Below are 22,280 nucleotides of genomic sequence, written 5' to 3'. Positions count from 1 at the left end.
GAAAAGTGAAACTCCTTTCTCAAGGTAGGGACAACGCTTATAAATTAGGTGTGTTCATTCTAATGTCTATCCTCTTCTACTAAAGTAGACAGTTTTTCTGTCCACTAACCCACCCTGAATGGAAAATTTATGTAATTAATTTTTGCTTTTGATAACTAGTTAAAATACTTTTGAACATGGCATAATGCTGTATTTGGAAGATGCAGTTAAAATATTTATCAGCTGCTAGAGGATTAGGATGCAAAGACAATTAAAACCCTTTGTTCCTATTGCTATGAATATCAGGTCATAACCTTTCTTGCTGATAGACTTCATTAAGAATGAAAAAAATTTAAACTTGTATCAGACAAAACCTGATTGTTCTGTATTTAGTTTTTTTATTAGCCTTCAGAAATGCATAATAATTTTAGAAGGACGTGTCATTTATAAAAAAATGAACTATGTCTTAAGGCTTAGCTGAATCAAAATAATAACGTATGTCAGTGCAAAACCCTTATATTGAGTGTACGAAGAGGTCCAGACTTTCTTTTTTTTTTTTCAGACTTTTATATATGAATGCATATGCTGTTTTTTTGAGGAACAAATTCTGCAGATCTTAAATATTTAATCAAAACTAAAATAGATACCTTTTTTGTATGAAATCAAAGAGAGATTATTTTGAAAGTAATGAAGTGTTTTCATACAGCACTTCAAATTTGGATTCAGTTCTGTGGGCATAAAAGTTTATTAAAGATGAATGTTATAGAACACGGATAAAGTGGGAATTCATGAAATGTGAAGACATTTACAATTGTTCCTGAGTTTTACTTGTAAGTTTCATAATACATGTTTTTTAGAAAAATCTAGACTGATCTATAGTGAAGTGAGTAAAGTCAGATAGTAAATGAGTGTAGTGCATGCTATTAAGCTACTCTCAAATTTAACTATTTAGTAAAGACCAAAATCTTAGTCAAAGTGGTTGGCAACTTAAAATCTGTTTGTTGAGTTTTATTCTATGAGATGGAAGTATTATGAAATGCAAGAGAACTTCTAAATTTTCAAACTTAAATCCACATTAATCGAAAACTATACTCAGTTAGCTTTTAAAACAGAAAGCTTAAACAGCAAAACAACAAACAACTTTGCTAAATATCGTCTTATAAAGAATATTGTGCTCCTAACTATATATGCATATATAACTGTATATAGTTATGCATAGAAAATGTCACTAACAGGAAAGGAGAAAAGATACATTCCCATATATATTCCATATATAATTCTTTACTGATATGCTTAAAAATAATTTGCTATGCCCAATTCATGTTTTCCTTATCATTTTCTTATGCACAGTGTTGGCTGAGTCATTAAATGTGACATTAGAGTTGACCCCAGATCAACACAGGTTTGAAATATGTGGGTCTACTTATACACGGATTTTTTTTTTTTTTTTGGTACAGTGTAGGACTATAAATGTATTTTCTTTTCCTAATGATTTTTTAAAATTTATTTATTTTTGAGAGAGAGAGAGAGAGAGACAGAACTAGAACAGGGGAGGGGCAGAGAGCAAGAGGGAGACACAGACTCCAAAGCAGACTCCAGGCTCTGAGCTGTCAGCACAGCCCAATGCGGGGTTCAAACTCACGAACTGCGAAATCATGACCTGAGCCAAAGTTAGACGCTTAACGGACTGAGCCATCCAGGAGCCCTTCCTTATGACTTTCTTAATAACATCTTCTCTTCTTTAGGTTACTTTATTATAAGAATACAGTATATGATACATATTACATACATGTGTTAATTGACTACTTATGTTATTTGTAAGGTCAGCGGTAGGCTATTAGTAATTAAGTTTTTGGGGAGTCAAAGTTATACGTGGGTTTTCTACTGCCCAGAAGGTCAGCCCTCCCAACCCCCATGTTGGTCAAGTGTTAACTTTTATTTCTGGTTTGGCTAAACCATGACTTGTGTATGACTCAGACTTTGTTGTCCTAAGAATTCCTCTTGTATCTGCGCATGTGAAATAATACAAACTAATTAAATATCATGTAAGAGATGTTATGATTAAGTTCCCAGATAAGTGGCATAGGTAAATGGTGCAGTTCCTTAAGGAAATAATGAGCCTGGACGATCTGATAAATTAATAGTTTCCAAAGGATGAGATGCATAGCGTTTATGAGATTCCATAAGGCAGTACTGGAAAGTGACATTAAATAAGATTGAAACATTCAATGAGAATGTTATTAGCTTTTCAGCTTTCTTTCAGTTTACTTGGTTATTTCAATGAGGAACTTTCAAAATTACAATTTAATGTAAATGTGTGTGATTAATACCTAACATGTGCTTATCTTGATTTATTTTTTTAAACAAGAATGACCAAGCCAAGGGGCGCCTGGGTGGCGCAGTCGGTTAAGCGTCCGACTTCAGCCAGGTCACGATCTCGCGGTCCGTGAGTTCGAGCCCCGCGTCGGGCTCTGGGCTGGTGGCTCGGAGCCTGGAGCCTGTTTCCGATTCTGTGTCTCCCTCTCTCTCTGCCCCTCCCCCGTTCATGCTCTGTCTCTCTCTGTCCCAAAAATAAATAAAAACGTTGAAAAAAAAATTAAAAAAAAATAAATAAATAAATAAAAAAAAAAAAAAAAAAAAAAAAAAAAAGAATGACCAAGCCTTAAACAAAGAGCCTTTGGCAAGCAACAAAACCTAGCTACAACTTAATTATATTTTGTTTTGTTTTTTAATTTGTTTTAATACTTATTTTTAAGAGAGAGAGAGACAGAGTGCCAGAGGGGAGGGGCAGAGCAGGAGAGGGACACAGAATCTGAAGCAGGCTCCAGGCTCTGAGCTGTCAGCACAGAGCCTGACGTGGGACATGAACTCATGAACCGTGAGATCATTACCTGAGCCAAAGTCAGATGCTTAACCCAGTGAGCCACCCAGGTGCCCCTTTACATTGTTTTTATAGTGATTTTATAGCTACTGTTGATGCCTCATGAAACACATTTTTCATTTACAATGGTTTTCTTTTCAAGCAAATTTAAGAACAAAAAGTGCATCAGTTTAAAGGAAGCTAATAAATAATAGTGCAAATGGTTTACATATCTCGTAACACTCATTAAATTGTGGGAAATACTGAGCTAAAATCTTGTAGAGGCCCTTGATGGATGTGTAGAATCGGGATAAGCAATTGGAGGAAAGAAGAGAGGAAGAAGAAATAGGAACATGCAAATGAGGAGCTCAGGATGAAAAAGCCGGTCAAGAATAAATCTGGCCTGATGGGTGACAGCCGGAGAACCACCTTTCTTAGAATCACAGGCTTATATTCTGGGCCAGCCAATCAGCCGATTTGTGTTGTCATTGGTGAACACTTACTTGTCAAGCATATGATTCACACAATTAAAAGCAAATTGTGGGGTGCCTGGGTGGCTCAGTCGGTGAAGCGTCCAACTCTTGATTTCAGCTCAGGTCATGATCTCACAGTTCATGAGATTGAGCCCCGTGTCAGGCTCTGCACCGACAGCACAGAGCCTGCTTGGGATTCTCTCTCGCCCTCTCTCCATGCCCCTCTCCCACTAGCATGTGGTCTCTCTCTCAAAATAAATAAATAAACTTACTTGTTTTCTACTACCTTTATATACTTCATATAAAATAGTCATTATGAGAACAAATAGGGTATAGTGAAGAGTTTATGAGTTTTGAGGCAAGAAAAACAGTGTTTGAATTTAATTCTTTTAATTTAACCATGGCCAAGTCATTTAGTCTTTCTGAACCTATTTCCATATTTGAAACTGGTGTGATAAATACCAACTTTGCCTGGCCTTTATAAGGATTATTATTAATAAAATAATAGCTAACATTTATTATGTTTACTTGCCAGAAATTGTTTTAAGCTTTGTGTATTTTATCTCTTTTAATCTTCACAAGAATCCTACAAGGTTATGATCTTCTAGCTCTTTTACAGATGAGGAAACTGAGGCACAGAGAAGTTAAGTGGCTTATCAAAGGCCATAGTACAAATAAATGATTGTGCTATTATTTGAGCCTGAGCAATCTCACTTCAGAATCATGCTTCATAACCAATAAGCTAACTTCCTCTTGGCATGATTAAAGAGCTTAATTTTTATTTTAAGACGGGTGTGGTGCCTGGGCTTAAGCGTAGGTCGTTCTCATGGTTAGCTACCAGTATATCTAAAATGTCTATTTGGTTATTGTACAATTATCTCTGGTTTTTGTGCAGACATAAACTCCATACTAAGCTGGAATAAATTATAGAAGAAAGATACATATTTGATAAACTAGTTACTATTTGTAAATGTTATTACTCTTCCTTAATAACCTACTGATGACTTATAAATGTTATTCATTTCTACTTGACAGAAGCCAGATTTTAAGTCTGTAATATTGTATATGCTGTGGTAGCAGAAAATCTGGCTTGGCAAAACCCTTGTAGGTATTTGGACCAAGTCCTTGCCTTCGTTGAGTTAAGTATTGGCATATTGTCCATCTCGATCTGCCTTCTACGTATAATCTTATCCACATTCTTTCCTCAGCCAAGTGAGAATTCACCAGCAAGAGAAAGAGTAATAGTTTTCCCTTCCTTGCCAATCTCTTGCAGTGTATACCGTGCTTGCTTTTAAATCTGGTTACAGATACCTACGTGATTAAATGACCAGCAAGAAAAGCACCTATTTTGCTGTCTCCTCTCCATCTTCCTCTTCCTTTACTCTTCTCTCCTCAGAAACCAACTGAATGTGCACCCAGTACCTGGGAATAGGACCTTATTGGAACAGGTCTTTGCAGTTGTAATTAAGTTAAGGAACTTCATAACTTCAGGCATCTGTATAAGAGAATGCACAGGGGTGCCTGGGTGGCTCAGTCGACTAAGGGTCCGACTTCGGCTCAGGTCACAATCTCGCGGTTCATGAGTTCGAGTCCACGTCAGGCTCTGTGCTGAGAGCTCAGAGCCTGGACCCTGCTTCAGATTCTGTGTCTCCTTCTCTCTCTGTTCCTTTTCCTGCTTACACTCTGTCTTGCTCTCTCTCCCAAAAATAAATAATAAAAACATTAAACACTCAGAAAATAAAAAAGAAGAAAATGCACAGACAGAAAGAGGAGACACAGAGGGAAGAGAAGGCATGTGAATACACAGAGAAAAAGACCATGTGAAGACAGAGGCAGAGATTAAAGGGGTGCATCTACAAGCCAAGGAATGCAAAGGCCTTCTGGAGGCCATCCCTAGAAGCTAAGAGGCATGCCAGGCACAGAAGCCTTTTAATAGACTTGTAGTGAATAAACTAACGTATTAATTAATTCAACAGGCTCTCATTTATTTAACTGTAAATTCAGAACACTAAATTAGTGATACTTTCTATCTTAAAAATTCTGGAATTCCAGGAACATGTCTTCTCCAGGTTGAATAAAAGAGTAGCACAGGAGAAATACACAGAACTTTAAGAGAATGGGAAATGATTAGAGATAAACGGTTTGAGGACTTGCTTCTTTTTGATCTACATCCTTTCTAGGGAGTAAAGCAATAAATTTCACTAATTCTTCTTTACTTGAAATCAAATCTACACTTCAGATGAGGTACCCACAGTGCTTTTACCTGATAGTTACCATCCAAGGATCCATTACCCTATGTTTAAGAGGAAGATAAAGCTTCAGCTGTTCAACCTTCTCTTACCAGTAGATTGTTTGGTTCTCCTCCTGTCTCTGGCTCTTGGGTTTGCTAATTTTGAATATTTATGTGTGTGATGGGTTGAGATGGAAAGGGAACATTGCTCTGCTAACTGGGAATCTGGGCTAGCTCCTGGTTTCATCAGGCGCAAATGGAAATGTGTGCAAACTCATTATAGCAAATGGATTCCGTACTAAGCAGGAAGCACCTTGAGAAACAAGAGAGGCCTGAGGAGAAATGACTACCCCAAAAATGAGTTTTATAAAAAAAAATATCTAAAGGATTTAGTATGGAACTGGTTAATCAAATGGCAAATGCAAAGAGTAGCAGTAAATACCTTTATTTAATTATCTTGCTTTCCAGGGTGCCTTATTTTTCAAGAAATAGCTTTGTGGGTGTATTTTTTTTAAACTACTTGGAAGAAAGCCACTTCAAACTGTGTTTAGAAGCTAAATAAATACAATAGTCCCCAGAACAGAGATGCATAGGGCATTTTACTGCATAAATCAAAGTAAAATTAGGAGTCTTAATGGACTCATGGGGCTGACCACACACTTCTGTATAAGTGCTAATTTTAATAAACCATGGTCCCTGAATGACATTTTCCTAATCAGCGACTGAATGAGTATTAGTGCAGAATTCAGATTATTTGAGCTTAGTCTTCAATTGCTATACATTTTGCAGATGCATATTTACTTTTATTCTTGTTTATATTCAGGACAATCATATTATGAAATGGATGGGGTTTTGGTCTGCTAAAGGTACCTTACAGACATATATTGCCTGCAAAATAGATTCTATTTAACAGAAGCCAAAACACTACCACAAGGAAATGTTCTACATATGAAGGAGCAATGGCCCCTCTCTTCAAATTCCTCTATGTGGAAATTGTCTCATTAAATAAAACCATTAGTTCACAGTTATGGTATGAAATTAGGCTCCTTCTATATAACCTTCTTTATGTTATGCTAAAGAAAATTCAATATAATGGGAAAATGGATGTTCCTGATGTGTTCCTATTTTTTTTTTTAATGTTTATTTTTGAGAGAGACAGAGTGTGAGCAGGGGAGGGGCAGAGAGAGAGAGAGGGAGACACAAAATCCGAAGCAGGCTCCAGGCTCTGAGCTGTCAGCACAGAGTCCAACGCGGGGCTTGAACCCACGAACGGTGAGATCATGACCTGAGCCGAAGTCGGATGCTTAACCCACTGAGCCACCCAGGCGCCCCTGTTCCTGATGTACTGGGCCTTACACATCCCACTTGCCATCTCCTTCTACCATAGAGATCTCCCAAGAAGAGACTTGGAGACTGTAAGTCATCTATAGCTGTTTCTTATTAAGGACTATGGATATGCCAAGAATGCCTTTATTGTTTATAATGGATGGTGTGTGATAAGGCTGTTATGGCAGATTACTAGCTTTTCCAGTCAGGATATTTTGAATAAAAATACAAATTACTTCACACCATGGAGGCCAGGATTTGGGAAGTGCTTGTAGTGACGATATATGTGGCTGGAGCTAGAAAGTTGTCTAAGCTCAAGGGAGCTCTAGGTCTTGCCACTCTCTCTGTCTCTCACGAACAACTTAATCTTGCTCATGGGGTCTGTTCATCTCCCACATCCCTTCTCTCCATTCTTCCCTATTAATTTTTATTATTCATACCATCTGTTTGCTTATGCCATAGGTATGCACAGGAGTCGTCATGGTTGTCTCAGACTCACTCTGTTGAAACCTTTCTGCTTCAGTTTTCACAGCTAATCACTTTTTCATTTGTTTGAGTTTTCTAGTTAAGGTTACACAGAAAGTAAATTTGATTAGACTAGCTCAACATTTTCTTTCCTTTTGTTTTGTTTTTATTTTATTTTATTATTTTATTTTATTTTTTAATGTTTATTTTGAGAGACAGAGAGAGAGAGAGAGAGAAAGCAGGAGAGGGGCAGAGAGAGAGGGAGAGAGAGAGAGAATCCCAAGCAGACTTCTCACTGTCTAAGCAGAGCCTTGACGTAAAGCTTGAACTCATGAACCATGAGATCATGACCTGAGCAGATATCAAGAGTCAGGCACTTAACCAACTGAGCTACTCAGGTGCCCCTCCTTTTATTTTTAGATAAAGTTTTATAAAGAAATTCACAACCAAATTCACTTATTTTAAGTGTACAAGTCAATAATTTTCAGTAAATTTATAGAGCTGTACAACCAAGACTGTAATCCAGATTTAGACTATTTTCAACATAAAAAACTCCCTTGGGACTTTCTGCAGTCAATCCCCAGTTCCACCTCCAGCTTTAGGCAACTACTTATGTGGTTTCTGACCCTATAAGAATGTCTATTCTGGATGTTTCATATAAATAGAATTATACAATATGTGGTGTTTTTTAAAAGGCTTTTTTCACTGAGCATAATGGTTTTGAGGTTCATGGTATTACCACATGCATCAGTAATTTGTTCCTTTAAATTGCTGAATAGTAGCCCATTGTATGGATATCCTGTTTTAGAATAATCCAAACCCATTTCAAATGGAAAAACCAATGGAATATTCCATCACACCAGTTAGTGGGCATTTGGATTGTTTCCAGTGTGACTATTATGAATATTGTTACTATTAATAATGTCTCAAAAACACCTGTCTTGATTACTATAGCTTTAGAGTAAGGTTCGAAGTTAGCTTATGTAAGTCCTCCAACTTTGCTCTTCCTTGACCAAATAGTTTTAGCTATTCTAGGTATTTTTCATTTCCAAATATTATTTAGGATCATCTTATCAATTTCTAATGATTTGCTGTGATTCTGTGATTCTGATAGAAATTGAATTGAATAAATTAGTCAAATATTTATCAATGGGGGGGAATGCCAACTTAAAATATTGAGTCTTTCCATCCATGAATATGTAATATCTTTCCATTTACTTAGATATTTAATATCTCGCAGAACAATAGTTCATTGTGCAAATCTTACACTTCTACTATTAAATATATTCCTAAATATTTTATTCTTTCTGGTGCTTTTGTTAATGTCACTATTCCCTTCATTTTATTTTTGAATTGTCATTGTTAACATGCAGAAATATGGTTTATTTTTGTATCTCTTATATCTTGTGATAGGAAATACTCTATTAGCTTTAGTAGTTTCTGAGTTTTTTGGTTTTCTACATAAATTATGATATAGTATGCTATGAAAATCTGTTTTATTTCTTCCTTTCAAATCTGTATGAATGGATCTATCTATCTGTCTATTCTACCTACCTACCTACCTACCTACCTACCTACCTGTCATCACCTTATTGTCCTATCTAGGACCCTTGGTTATAATTTTGAAAAGAATGGACTCTTTGCTGTGTTCAAGATCTTAAGAGGAAACCATGAAATATTTCACTATTAAGGATGATGTTTTCATAGATACCCTTTTCAGTAGGGGGAAATTACACTTTATTTCTAGTTTACTGAATTTTCTAATTAAAAGTGGGTACTAAATTTCGTCAAATGCTTTTTCTGCATCTACTGACTCCACCAATATAGTGCGTTGCTCTACTTGATTTTCATGTAATAAGCCAGTCATACATTCCTGGATGAAAATCACTTATTTATGTTTTCTATCCCTTTCTGTATGTTGCTAAAGTTGGTTTGTTAATATTTTATTAAGGATAGTTGCATCGATGTTCATGAAGGATATTGGTTTTCTTTACTTGATTTTGTTTTCTTTTCATTCTTTTCTAGCTTTGGTACGAGGATAAAGCTGGCCTCAAACAATTACTTCTGTAGTGTTCTTTCCTCCTCTTCCTGAAAGGATTTGGGAAGAATGGTATCATTTCTTTTGAATATAGAATTCAGAATTGAAGCCATCCTGCTTGAAGTTTTCTTCATGGGACCATTTAAAATTTCTAATGCAATATCTTTAATTGTTTTTATATCTTCTCAGACTACCTATTTATTGAGTCATTTTTAGCAATTTGTTTCTTTCTAAGAATTTTCCCATTTCATCAAAGTTTTCTAATTTGTTGCCAAGGTCACTTTTTGTGCTTTGTGTCAGGGGATATCATAGATTACTGTTTGGCTTTAAAGTGATCTTTCCTGGCACCCACGCATTTGTGGTTATGGAGGGATAAAGTATCACGGTACAAAGCCAAGTTGCCAAATGGTTGTCCAATTTGGTAGAGACCAGATAAGACAGGTGGGGGCATGGTTCTTCGGTAGCTGTGGGCTGGAAAATGTTCTGAATTTAATGCTATCCAACATACAAATTTAACATTTCAGCATGAATTTTTACACTTACTCTTGTGTTGGGAACTCTGTGATGTTGAAGCAGCGTTGGAAAGTGGAGGATTTGTCACTGTTGCATTTGCAGTGGTGAACTCATTCTTCTTGACATCCCTGGTTGTGTTTCCTAATGATGTAAAAGGATAAGCAGCCATCAGGGGTATAACCAATAAATAGTCGCATTAGCATTGATATTAAAATCCAGTTACAACTTGAACTTTAGTTACTGAAAGTCTTCTGATCAAGATTTAGAAATTCAACATTTTGGTGAGTACCTTTTGGTGATCAGTTAATTACATCAAGAAAATGGAGGAATATTAGACTCTTCTCTATGTCTGCTATAGGTTATCTCATCTGCACAGAACAGTAATCCTATTAATTAATAATTATCATCACTCTTTAACATATGAGATTCAGAAAAGTTAACTTCCCCATTTTCATGTAACTTGTAACAGAAGAGAGGCAGGATCTGAATCCAAGCCTTTCTGATGCAAAAGTTAATCACTCAGCTACCCTAGAAAGGGGGCGGTAAGAAAGGGGTAGTAGTTGAAGATGGTAGTTCCCATGCTGTCTGGGAAAGAATTTTTAGGTGGGTGGAATAGACAGCAGGAAAGGGATAACAGGAAGTACAGAGAATACACTTTACATTTTTTTGGCAGAAGGGGAAGGAGAATTAACAACAAAGGAAGGGTAATCTGAACTTACAAAAATAACACTGGAATAGGACTACTTGAAAAAATTTATATTTACACAAATATTATAAAAACAAAATGATGAATGCCCCTCAGTCTTTTCAAAGTCTAATGTGGAGAACACTGGGTTAGTGAAGAAACGACAGACATGATGATTAGTGCGTGCTTAGAGTTAACTAGATATGATGGTAGCTGGAGGTGGGAGAAATCAGTTTAATAGATTTCTTTCACAACGTAGGCTGAATTGCTGTTTTCAATTGCCAATCAGCTTCCATTCTGTGGCAGCAAGCATCTATAGTGTAATGCAAATTTTTAATGCAGTGGAGAGATTCATGCTGGAGAAATTGATAGTTTGCAAGAAGCCCTCATAGACATTGGGCAAATATGTTTTCACACAAAAAGGCTTCAGGAATTGGTATGCCAGCAAAATATAAATATAAATTCAAATATAGGCCATAGCATTAACACTGCATATGGTAAAGAAAGATTTGAAATGGGCAAAACTTCAGAGGAATCTTAAAGTATTAAACTGACAGATAAATATTTGAGAAAGTAAAGAGATAGCTTGTAGCAGAAATTGATGTTTGTGATAGCATGGAAGTACAAAAGATCACCCTGAATACAGGAACTCCACACTCGAGAATGAAGAAGGAATATGTGGGGTGAAGATTTTGCTCCTCGCTGGAACTCCAAGAACATATTCTTGAAAAGCATTGGAACAGGATTTCCTCTTTAGAAATATTTGGTGAAGAATTCTTCTTCCGAGTTAAAAATAGAAAACCATGAAACAGCTATCCTGATGGCCTAAAGAATTCCCTAGCATAAGACAGACTCAAAAGTCTTGGACATGGTAAAGAGAATATATATTTAAGAAAGATATGGGAGGCTGGCCGATTAGCAAAATACAAAGAAAAAAGGAGAATAATGGAATATCTGGGGATACAATGCCAAAGAGATTGCTTTGAGAATTGCCTATTATTGATGTGGAATATACATCACAAATGAGGGTAGAATGAGAGCCCATACTTAACACAGGACAGGTTGTCAATTACACAGTGTCATGTAGGCCATGGAAGGAATCTTGAATGCTTTAAAGGTAACCAATGTTTTTAAACATACATGGTGGACCTAAAACAAATAGAAGGAAAGATGCAGAGACAAATGCTGCAAATGCCACAGCCATAAATTTTGAAATTTTCCTAGTATACTGAGATGTTTCAAATTCTAGTCTCAAGAGAGAAGAAAATGGGTGACCTACATTTATTAAGATATGAGACTCTTAAAAACTGAGAACAAACTGAGGGTTGATGGGGGGTGGGAGGGAGGGGAGGGTGGGTGATGGGTATTGAGGAGGGCACCTTTTGGGATGAGCACTGGGTGTTGTATGGAAACCAATTTGACAATAAACTTCATATACTGAAAAAAATAAATTAAAAAAATAAATCTTTAAAAGAAATAAAAAAAATTAAAAATAAATTAAAAAAAAAAAGATATGAGAATCACAGTCGTGTATTAACATCTTGTTCGGAAAATTTTCCCAATTGCACTTGGAGTTCTCACATAGTAGATTCTGGACTCCTGCCAGAAAGTGATTGCCATCTCAGAAAAATGAAACTAATCTTAAGGCTGTTCTTTTAACCCATATGGCTTGCTGTCCTCTAGTTTTTCTGTCTGGTCATTTCCCCCAGATAACACTATGTATCTTTGATCTACAGGTGCAAATTGTACTGTAAACCTAGGTGATATTATATGTATTCGGTTTGACAAACCTTATTTAGCTTGAGTAATACTAATTTTTTTAATTTTATTTTTTATTTTTTAAAATTTACATCCAAATTAGTTAGCATATAGTGCAACAATGATTTCAGGAGTAGATTCCTTAGTGCCCCTTACCCATTTACCCCATCCCCCCTCCCACAACCCCTCCAGTAACCCTCAGTTTGTTCTCCATATTTATGAGTCTCTTCTGTTTTGTCCTCCTCCCTATTTTTATATTATTTTTGTTTCCCTTCCCTTATGTTCATCTGTTTTGTCTCTTAAAGTCCTCATATGAGTGAAGTCATATGATTTTGGTCTTTCTCTGACTGACTAATTTCACTTAGCATAATACCCTCCAGTTCCATCCACGTAGTTGCAAATGGCAAGATTTCATTCTTTTTGATTGCCAAGTAATACTCCATTGTGTGTGTGTGTGTGTGTGTATATATATATATATATATATATATATATATACACACACCACATCTTCTTTATCCATTCATCCATCGATGGACATTTGGGCTCTTTCCATACTTTGGTTATTGTTGATAGTGCTGCTATAAACTTGGGGGTGCATGTGTCCCTTTGAAACAGCACACCTGTGTCCTGTGGATAAATGCCTAGTAGTGCAATTGCTGGGTCATAGGGTAGTTCTATTCTTAGTTTTCTGAGGAACCTCCATACTGTTTTCCAGAGTGGCTGCACCAGTTTGCATTCCCTTTGAGTAATACTAATTTAAATTGTGATATCAAAATAGTATTGACTTTACTCTTAGGACTTGTTTTGAAATTCATGCCCTTTTAAGTCTTAAAACTTTGGTATAGGTAGGATGAATGAAAGACAAACTATAAGAATTTTACAACTGTATTTGACTTGGAATAAGAAGAGTCTGACACACTAGAAGCTTGAGAAAGTTGCATCAATACCATAGTGTAAGAGTAGGGAAGACACCTTCACTGCAACCATACCATTAAGTGAAAACCATTGGCTAGAAATGAGCAGAATCAATGTGAAGGATTGGGGTTATTTTATAATTACCTTGAAATATTAATGTGAGATTCGTTTTGTATATTTTGTGAGATTAACTTTTGGGAAGAAGGCAACAAATACGAGTATTAATTATATTAGGAATTTAGGGTGTGTTTACAACAGACCGACTTGAAAGAGAGAGTTTATGGAGTTAAATTGTGCAAGGCATGGGATTAAGCAGCGTTATTCCTTTGGAATTATCTATTTGAATTACAGTATTGTTTTTTCTAATGCACATAGCAAAAGCTTCTTGTGTGGTCGCTTTGTCTTCAGAAATAGAATATAAGATAAGGGGCTTTTTGACAAAGTTAGCATTTATTAAAACATATGCTAAATATATTAGTACCGTGGTATGTTAATTTGGTTTTATGTTTAAGAAAAAACATTTGTAGTCAAATTAACTGGAGCTGCCTAGATTGTAAAAAAGCCAAATGGATGTCTTTTTGATAGGATTACTAAGATTAAAAGAAATGTTACTGTGCATTGCAAAACCCTAGGAGGGTAGTCTTTTCTAAAGCAATTGCCCAAGGATCTCCATTTCCAGGGATGTGCTATGGACTAGCACTCCATAGAAATTCTGTAACCATGGCAACATGGGTAGTCTTGGATAAACTTAATCAAAGTAATGTCTTGATTAATTTACGTGACTTCTAGGGGTAATATGAAAGAGCCATTCATGTAAAGACTGTGAAAGGCCTAAATATTTATACCAATAGTCCTATGGAGATGCATCAAAGCAGTGTCAAAGACTGAAGAAAAGGTTTCTTAAGAGTTTGCTCAGATCTTCTGATACTTTCTTTGGAATGAAAAGGAATACCTCAGAATGTAAATAAATTTAGATGTCATGAGAAAAAAAACGTGAAGGGGTGTAGGCCAAACACCTGAGCAATTCAAAGAGAACGCAGGACTGTATCTCCTTCAGTGCTTCAGGATGGAACCAGGCTACAAGGGAATTCCAAAGATTCTGAAGAGAACAAAATGGTGATGGTAGAGGAATGTGTAGGCAAAGTAGGACTAGAGCTTTCAATGGGAGACAAGACGAGGAGAGAATTTTATTTTTATGTGAATTTTGTGTTTCCTGTTCTGTGGGTAAGGGTATGTGTGAAGGGCCCCTTGAAAGTGCGCGTTTACCAATACTTTCCCTCTTGCTAGACCAACCGGGACCTGGGTACAACCCCAGGGAAAGTGGACCAGAGTGTACTACCGAGAGCTCTCTGACACTCAGGCCTTGGCTAAGAGAATGTTTAGACGTCTTCAGATCTATTCATTTTCTAACTCAGTTATCAAGTGAAGTTCATATGGGAATTTGGGGCTGATCCCAGGCCAGGTACAAAGTTTTACGTGTATTGACAGTGGCTCTTTGCTTATATACCCCAGAAATCACGTGGTTTGCAGTGGTTTCGTGACCTCGGAGGGATCCAGTCATTTGGGATTCTTTTTGAGCCCCTGCTCTTCCTTAGAGACTTCATTAATAAGTAGATATTGACTTTCCACTTAAAAAAAGTCTATTTTAATAGTGTTGCCTGGAGCCAGACCAAATATTGGTAGAGGCGTCTCCTTCATTTCTCAGATCTATTGATTTTACACATAAGTGAATAATTGGCAACAGTGTTTATGGGACTCTTAAAAGCTTTCGGGATATTTGAGCTGCCCTTTTGAAAACTATAGCCCACAACAATTACCAATGGCATGACTCCGTGTCAAATGGTGGGAGAAAAAGAGTTGCTTTGTTTGCTTTCTGGTTTTAGAATGCATATAGATTTTTTTTTAATTTTACTGTGAATGGCATTTAAATAACATAATAATGCCTTGTTGCAGTAATTTTTTTGACCGTACTGCTGAAGCCCTAAGGGCTCAGTGCGGAAGCCTCACAGACTCCCATTAGCAGTAAGAGAGAAAAATGGGTAGAAATCCCTCCTGCCCACATATACCACCACCACATTGCTTCAAACAAGCAGTTCAACTACTATTCAGTATATTGGCATGTTGGGCTTCCTCATAAAATTTTACATGGAAATATCTCTGCCAATGAAAAAAAAAGCCTTAATTAACAATTGTCTTACTTAATAATGAGGGTCGTAAAATGGTAACCTTGCCTAGCCACACTAAAAGCAAGATGAGGAATTTCAGAGTAGGCAGGAATAACAAGATCCACCGTTATTGTGAAATTCAGGTGGTCATGAACCTACACTCTATGCAAGAACATGGCCTTTCACCTGGATGTATTTCCTTTTTTTTTTTTTTTTAACACAATTCTAACAATTTTGCTGTGTGTGTTTATATAGGTGTGTGTGCATGTGTATATGTGTGTTTGCCACTTAAAGGAAATAAACATCCATAGCAGGCTGGCAATATCATCAAAAGGATAGTCTGAAAGCAGGGAAAGAACAAGAACATTTACCAAAACCTTAAGAGAAAAGTTAAAGTTATAGAATTTGGTGACTATGTGCAGAGAGAAAAAAACAAAACAAAACAAAACAAAAAAACCACATAAACCTTACTAATACCTGAGGCACTTACTGTTTAAAAGCCAAGTATCATAACTGAGATTAAAATAATAATACCAATTCATTAAGAAATAATTGATTATGAATTTTGAATTAAATGGAAAGAAAAACTTGAAACTAAAGTATCAGGTTTCAAATTGCAAATTGTTACTATAATTTTGTGCTTCTTTTGTTAAGTCATTTAATATCTCGGAAACCCAAGTTTTCCATCTTCAAATAATAAAAATTAAATAATAATTTAAAAATAAACTAAAAAATGATAATACATTTCTTAAAAACAAGAGCCAAATGCACTACCAACTATAAAAATGGTACTTTGAAAACAAATTGCAAAGCATTTTCAAGTTATGCTTGTTATCCTCTGCCTAATAGAGACAAGGATATCTATAATATACTTTAGGATAGTTTACATATGCTTCATTTTTAAAATTACATTAAATTAAATTTTAAAATTGAATGCTTAAGGGAAGTAATTTCTGATAGGTATTATACACACTGAAGAGGGGGACACCTGCCTGGCTCAGTCGGTAGAGCATGCAACTCTTGGTTTCAGGGTCATGAATTCGATCCCCATGTTGGGTGTAGAGATTACTAAAAAATTTACTTTTTAAAGAAAAAAAAAAGAATTTGGGGAGCCCAAGTGGCTCAGTTGGTTAAGCGTCTGACTCTTGATTTTGACTCAGGTCATGATCTCAAGGTCATGAAATTGAGCCCTGGGCCAGGCTCCTTACTGTGTGTGGAGCCTGCTTAAGATTCTCTCTTTTTTATCCTCTGCCCCTCCACCACTCATGCATACTCTCTCTCCCTCTTTCTCTCTCTCTCTCCAAAACAAAACAAAACAAAACAAAACAAAACAAAACAAAACCGAAGAGGAAAAATTTCTTTTAAATGTAATAGGAAGAAATTTATAAACATGTAGAAACTTAAGAATAAACTAAATAACCAATGGGCCAAGGAATAAATAACAAAGGATATTAGAAAATACTTTGAGATAAACAAACATGGAGATGCAACCTACCAAAATTTATGGGATGTAGTGAAAGTAGCACTGAGGGAATCTTATGGATGTAAACATCTATTTTATAAAGGAAGAAAGATCTCATATTAATATTCCATTCTACCAACTTAAAAATTTGGTAAAAGAGGATTGAACTAACCCCAAAGCCAATAAAAGGAAAGAAATAATAAGGATTAGAGAGAAGAGAAATAAAATAGATAATAGGAAAGAAATAGAGAAATTAATAAAATAAGAAGTTGGTTCTTTGGGAAGACTGACAGAGTTGACAAAGCCTTAGACTGACAAAGAGAAAAGAGAGAGGACTCAAATTACTAAATCATGAATGAAAGTGAACATATTGCTCTTATCCTTACAGAAATAAGAAGAGTTATAAGGCAATGCAATAAGCAATTGTATGCTAACAAATTATATAAACTAAGTGAAATGGGAAAAATCTGATTTCCCAGGAAATAACCAACTATGACAAAAACTGAGTTAAGAAAAGAAAATCTGAATAAACCTGTAATGAAAAAAGAGACTGAGTTAGTAATCAAAAAACTTTCACAAAGAAAAACCCAGGACTAGATGGCTTCACTGGTCAATTCTACCACATGTTTAAACAATAATTACCATCAATTCCTCATAAACTCTTCCAAAAGTTAGTAGAGGAAGGAGCACTTCTTAATTCATCTTATGAGGCTAGTGTTAACTTGATGCAAAATTATGCAGAGACATCACAAACTTTTCTTTCTTATGAATATAGACCCAAAAATTCTTTTTTTTTTTTAGTTTATTTATTTATTTTTGAGAGAGAGTGAGAGTGTGAGCTAGGGAGGGGCAGAGAGAGAGAGAGAGAGAGAGAGAGAGAGGATCCCAACCACGCTCCACACTGACAGTGCTCAAACCCATACACAGTGAGATCATGATCTGAGCTGAAATCAAGAGTCAGGTGCTTAACCCACAGAGCTACCCAGACACCCCCTAGACACAGAAATTCTTAACAAAATGATAAAAATAAAATCCAGCAATATATAGAAAGGATTTTATGCCATGGTGAACTGGAATTTATCTAAGAAATGCAAGGTTGGTTCAACATGTAGAAATCAATGTCATATGGCATCTTAAGAAAATAAGAGATAAAAATCACACAATAATCTCAATATGCCAAGAAAAGGCATATGGCAAAATCAAACACCTTTGCACGATAAAAACATTCAACAAACTCGTACTAGAAGTGGGCTTCCTCATCCTGATAAGGGGCATATATGAAAAATGCACTATAACATCATACTTAATGGTGAAAGCATTCCCTATAATTAGGAGCAAAACGAGAACGTTTCCTCTCACTACTTCTATTCAGTGTTGTATTGGAGGTTCTAGCCAGGGCAAATTGATAAGAAAATAAAATAAAAAGCATCTAAAAATTAAAAAATAAAAAGCATCTAGATTGAAAAAGGAGAAGTAAAACTATATTTGTAAAATCTTGTGTATAGAAAATCCAAAGGAATACACACATGCACAATTTAGGACCAAAAAATGGATTAAGCAAGATGGCAAGATACAATATCAGTATATGAAAATACATTGTATTTCTATACAGTAGTAATGAACAATCCAAAAACAAAATTAAGCAAATGATTCCATTTACAATAGCATGAAAATGAATAAAATATTAAGAATAAATTTGACAAAAGAAATGCAAGGCTTCTATGTTGAAAACTACAAACATCATAAAAAAATTAAAGACAGCCTAAAATAAACAGAAAGTTGTCCTATATTTGTAGATTATAAGATTTAAGATTGTTAAAATGGCAATACTTCGCAACTTGATCTGAAGATTTGATGCCACCCCATCACAATCCCAGCTGACATTTTGCAGAAATTGACTAGTTAATCCTAAGTTTCATATGAAAACTCGAGTGAATCAGAATAGTGAAAATAACGCTGAAAAAGAAGGAAAAAGTTGGAGGACTCACATTTTCTGATTTCAAAACTTAATGCAAATGGGAATCAAAAGTGTATGATTCTGGCATAGAAACAGATACAGATTTGAGTCCAGAAAGAAACCTCATACATTTATGGCCAACTGATTTTCATTGAGAGTGCCAAGACAATTCAAATAGGGAAAGAATAGTCCTTTCAACAAAAGGTGTTAGGACAACTGGTTAATTGTGTGCAAAAGAATGAAGCTGGACACCTACCTCACACCATATACAAAATTAAAGACTTAAATGGAAAAGCTAACATTACAAAATTCTTAGAAGAGACGATTGGTATAAATCTTTGTGACCTTGAGTTGAGCAATGGTTTCTTAGATTTGACCTCACTGGTGGAAGGAAACCAGAATATGTCACCTTGAAATATGCCTCTTTGGCATAAAAATTATTTTAAACTGCAGCCAATTAAGAGGCAGCCAATGCAGAAAAAGCTTTTCTGCTAAGGGCAGGATACATATTTTCCTTTTACTGGAGACAGACTTTTATCAGCCCAGAAAAGGCACTAAGGGAATCTGCAAATAAACCTTACTGGGGTGTCTGGGTGGCTCAGTTGCTTAAGTGTCACTCTTGATTTTGGCTCAGGTCATGATCTCAGGGTGGAGAGATAGAGCCCTGTGTTGCTGGCTGTTCTAGGCATGGTGCTTGCTCTTTCCCTTTCCTTCTCCACCCCGACCCCTGCAAATTGAGCATGCTTGCATGGTGTACACTTTCTCTCTCTCTTTCCCTCTCTCTCTCTCTCTCTCTCTCTCTCTCTCTCTCTCAAAAAAAAAGTCTCAAAAAAAGTCCATCAATTTCCTTCTATATATTTACCCTCCCTTAGTTTTCCACCCTTGGAAGCCTAAACTACTTTCTTTGGTACAATCATTTAGCTGCGAACTTGTTGTTCTTTGTTAAAGATGCTATATAAGCCAAAATTCTAAGCAACTGCTTTGAGTTACTCTTTGTTTGAGGCCTCTCATGTGATGTGTGCTGTCCACATTTATTTTTTATCTTGTTTTTTATCTTGTTAATCTGTCTTCTTGTTAAAGAGTCCCAGCTGAAAACCTAAAATGGGTAGAGGTACAGATTTACCTTCCCTACATGACAGAAAAAAATATAGGTAAATTTTCCTTCCTTAAAATTAAAGATTATAGTGCTTCAAAAGTTACATCAAGAAAATGAAAAGACAACCTGCAGAGTAGGAGAAAATATGTGTAAACTATCTACCCAATAAGGCTCTGGTCTTTAAAATATATTAAAAAATGCTTACAACTCAACAATAAAAAATAACCCAATTTTTAAAAAATAAGGAAGAACTAAATAGACATTTTCCCAAAGAAGATATACAAATGGTTGGCAAGTAGATAAAAAGGTCACTAGTCATTAGTGAAATGTAAATCAAAACCACAATGACATGCACTAGAATAGCTATGATGAGAAAGACCGACAACGAGTATTGATTAGAAAGTGGAGAATTGGTGCCTTCATACATTTCTGGTGGTACTGTCATATTGTAGAGCTCCTCGGGAAATCAGTTCCTCAAAAAGTTAAAACGTAGAGTTACCATGTGACTTGGTAATTTCACTTTAAGATACATACCCCCAAGAGAAATGAAAAGATATGGTCATAAAAACTTGTATAAGAATATTCATAGCAGCATTATTTATAATAGCCAAAAAGTAGAAGCAACTGAAATGTCCATTAACTAATAAATAAAATGTGGTATATCCATACCATAAAATATTATTCACTCACAAAAAAGAATGAACTACAGATAAATGCTATAGCATGGATGAACCTACGAACATTATGCTAAGTGAAAGTCAGACACGGAAGAAAGTCAGACACGGAAGATCGTATACAATACGACTCCATTTATATGAAATTTCTAAAATATGCAAAGAGACAGACAGTAGTTTAGTGGTTGCTGGGGAGGGTGGGAGTAGGGGGAAGTGGGAAGTGATTGGTAAGAGATATAGGGTTTCTTTATGGGGTGATAAAAAATGTTCCAGAATTTGATACTGGTGATGGTTGCAGAATCTTGTGAGTATCCTAAAAACCATTGAATTGTACACTTCAAAAGAGTGACTATTATGGTATATGAATTATACTAATGGAAGAAAAGTGATTGAAAATGATGACTACTTACCTTCATCTTTAATTGTTGAAGTTAATGAAGAAAGTGTGGGCAGCAAAGATGAATTTAAGGATTCCTTATTTGCTGTTCCTAGTTTGATAAGATAGATGACATTATTATTAATCACAATTTCATCTCACCTGCCAAGGAACAAATAAAAGTCAGTCAAATCTGGAGGTGAACTACAATCCCTCTGCAGAGGTACTGGGTCAGCCTTTGCCTAACTTTAATTTTCTACTTTCTATCTCCTTTTGTCTGAAATAAGGAATATAAGTACTGAAAACTTGGGATGACCCAGTGAAAGCACACACACACACACACACACACACACACACACACACACACACACATTTTTTCTGTGATAGGCCCCTAAAGCAAATTTTCACTGCAGATAGTTACTTGGGTATCTTTAAATATATATATTAAAAACAAATATTTTAAAATTATTTTGTTTTTCCTAAAGAGAAAAATAACCTAGTCAATAGAACTTTCACATCCCACCCAGAATTACATTTCATTTTGCTGATTTAGTTATGACATTGGAACTTCCCAAATTACATAAATCATAAAGGAGTTTGCAAACTATTGTAATTAATTTGTCCATTTATGAAACATTCATTGAGTTCCCAGTCAAATGGGTGCAAGACCCATTTCTAGATTCTTGAAGGCAGTAGTTAACTCTTAGTCATCTCTTTAATCTGAGTAGTATCAAGGTTAATTCCTGGCATATGGTAGGCAAGTAGTAAATGTTTCAGATAAGGTGCTACTCATACAGGACATGGGGACCAACAAAAAGACGAAGATCCTCTTTAAGTAGTGAATACGACTTAACAGTTTGACACCTGTAATTGTCAACATTCCCTTCTTAAAACACATTAGGATACCCTTTTGTGATTAGGACATAATGTTCCATTTTTACTATGTGGCATATATAAAATCCCAGAATGCGCACTGTTTTGGTGGGGGAGGGGAGGAAAAATTTGGCTCTGGACAGTTTAACACTTTAAAACCCATCCAGAAGAGAGTTGTCAAGGTTAAGTTGGCTGGAGCTGTATATCGGAAAATACTAAGGAATGACAAGGAAGTTAAGACCTTTGGAGGAACACTGTGGACACACGCCTCCAAGCAGGGGGTGAAGGATTTGTCTTCTGCCCCTCTGTCCTCACCACTTATTAGAGGACCTTGGTTATTATAGAAATGGAAAGTGGCTGTAACAGGTGGATTCTGTGAATTATAACATGGAGATTGGTGAAGCACTTAAGAGTTTCTCAAAGTCTTCTACACCC

At 35.8% G+C, this 22,280-nt stretch overlaps 1 protein-coding gene across 2 annotated transcripts in view; it reads right to left on the bottom strand.

The window, feature by feature from the left end:
* EMCN (endomucin) overlaps window positions 1-22,280 on the bottom strand; it is a 103,100-nt gene that overhangs the window by 38,061 nt on the left and 42,759 nt on the right. For both annotated transcript variants that reach the window (XM_086704511.1, XM_086704510.1), the window contains exons 3-4: window positions 21,007-21,084; window positions 9,915-10,025 (exon numbers count right to left, since the gene is read on the bottom strand). In XM_086704511.1, the coding sequence (XP_086560637.1) occupies window positions 9,915-10,025; window positions 21,007-21,084 (189 nt within the window). The remainder of the gene's footprint in view (window positions 1-9,914; window positions 10,026-21,006; window positions 21,085-22,280) is intronic.

Source organism: Puma concolor, chromosome B1 (assembly GCF_028749965.1).
Source record: "Puma concolor isolate L17-30 chromosome B1, mPumCon1.1.hap2, whole genome shotgun sequence".
Classification (NCBI taxonomy): Eukaryota; Metazoa; Chordata; class Mammalia; order Carnivora; family Felidae; genus Puma; species Puma concolor.
This window is presented reverse-complemented; position numbering and strand designations above follow the sequence as displayed.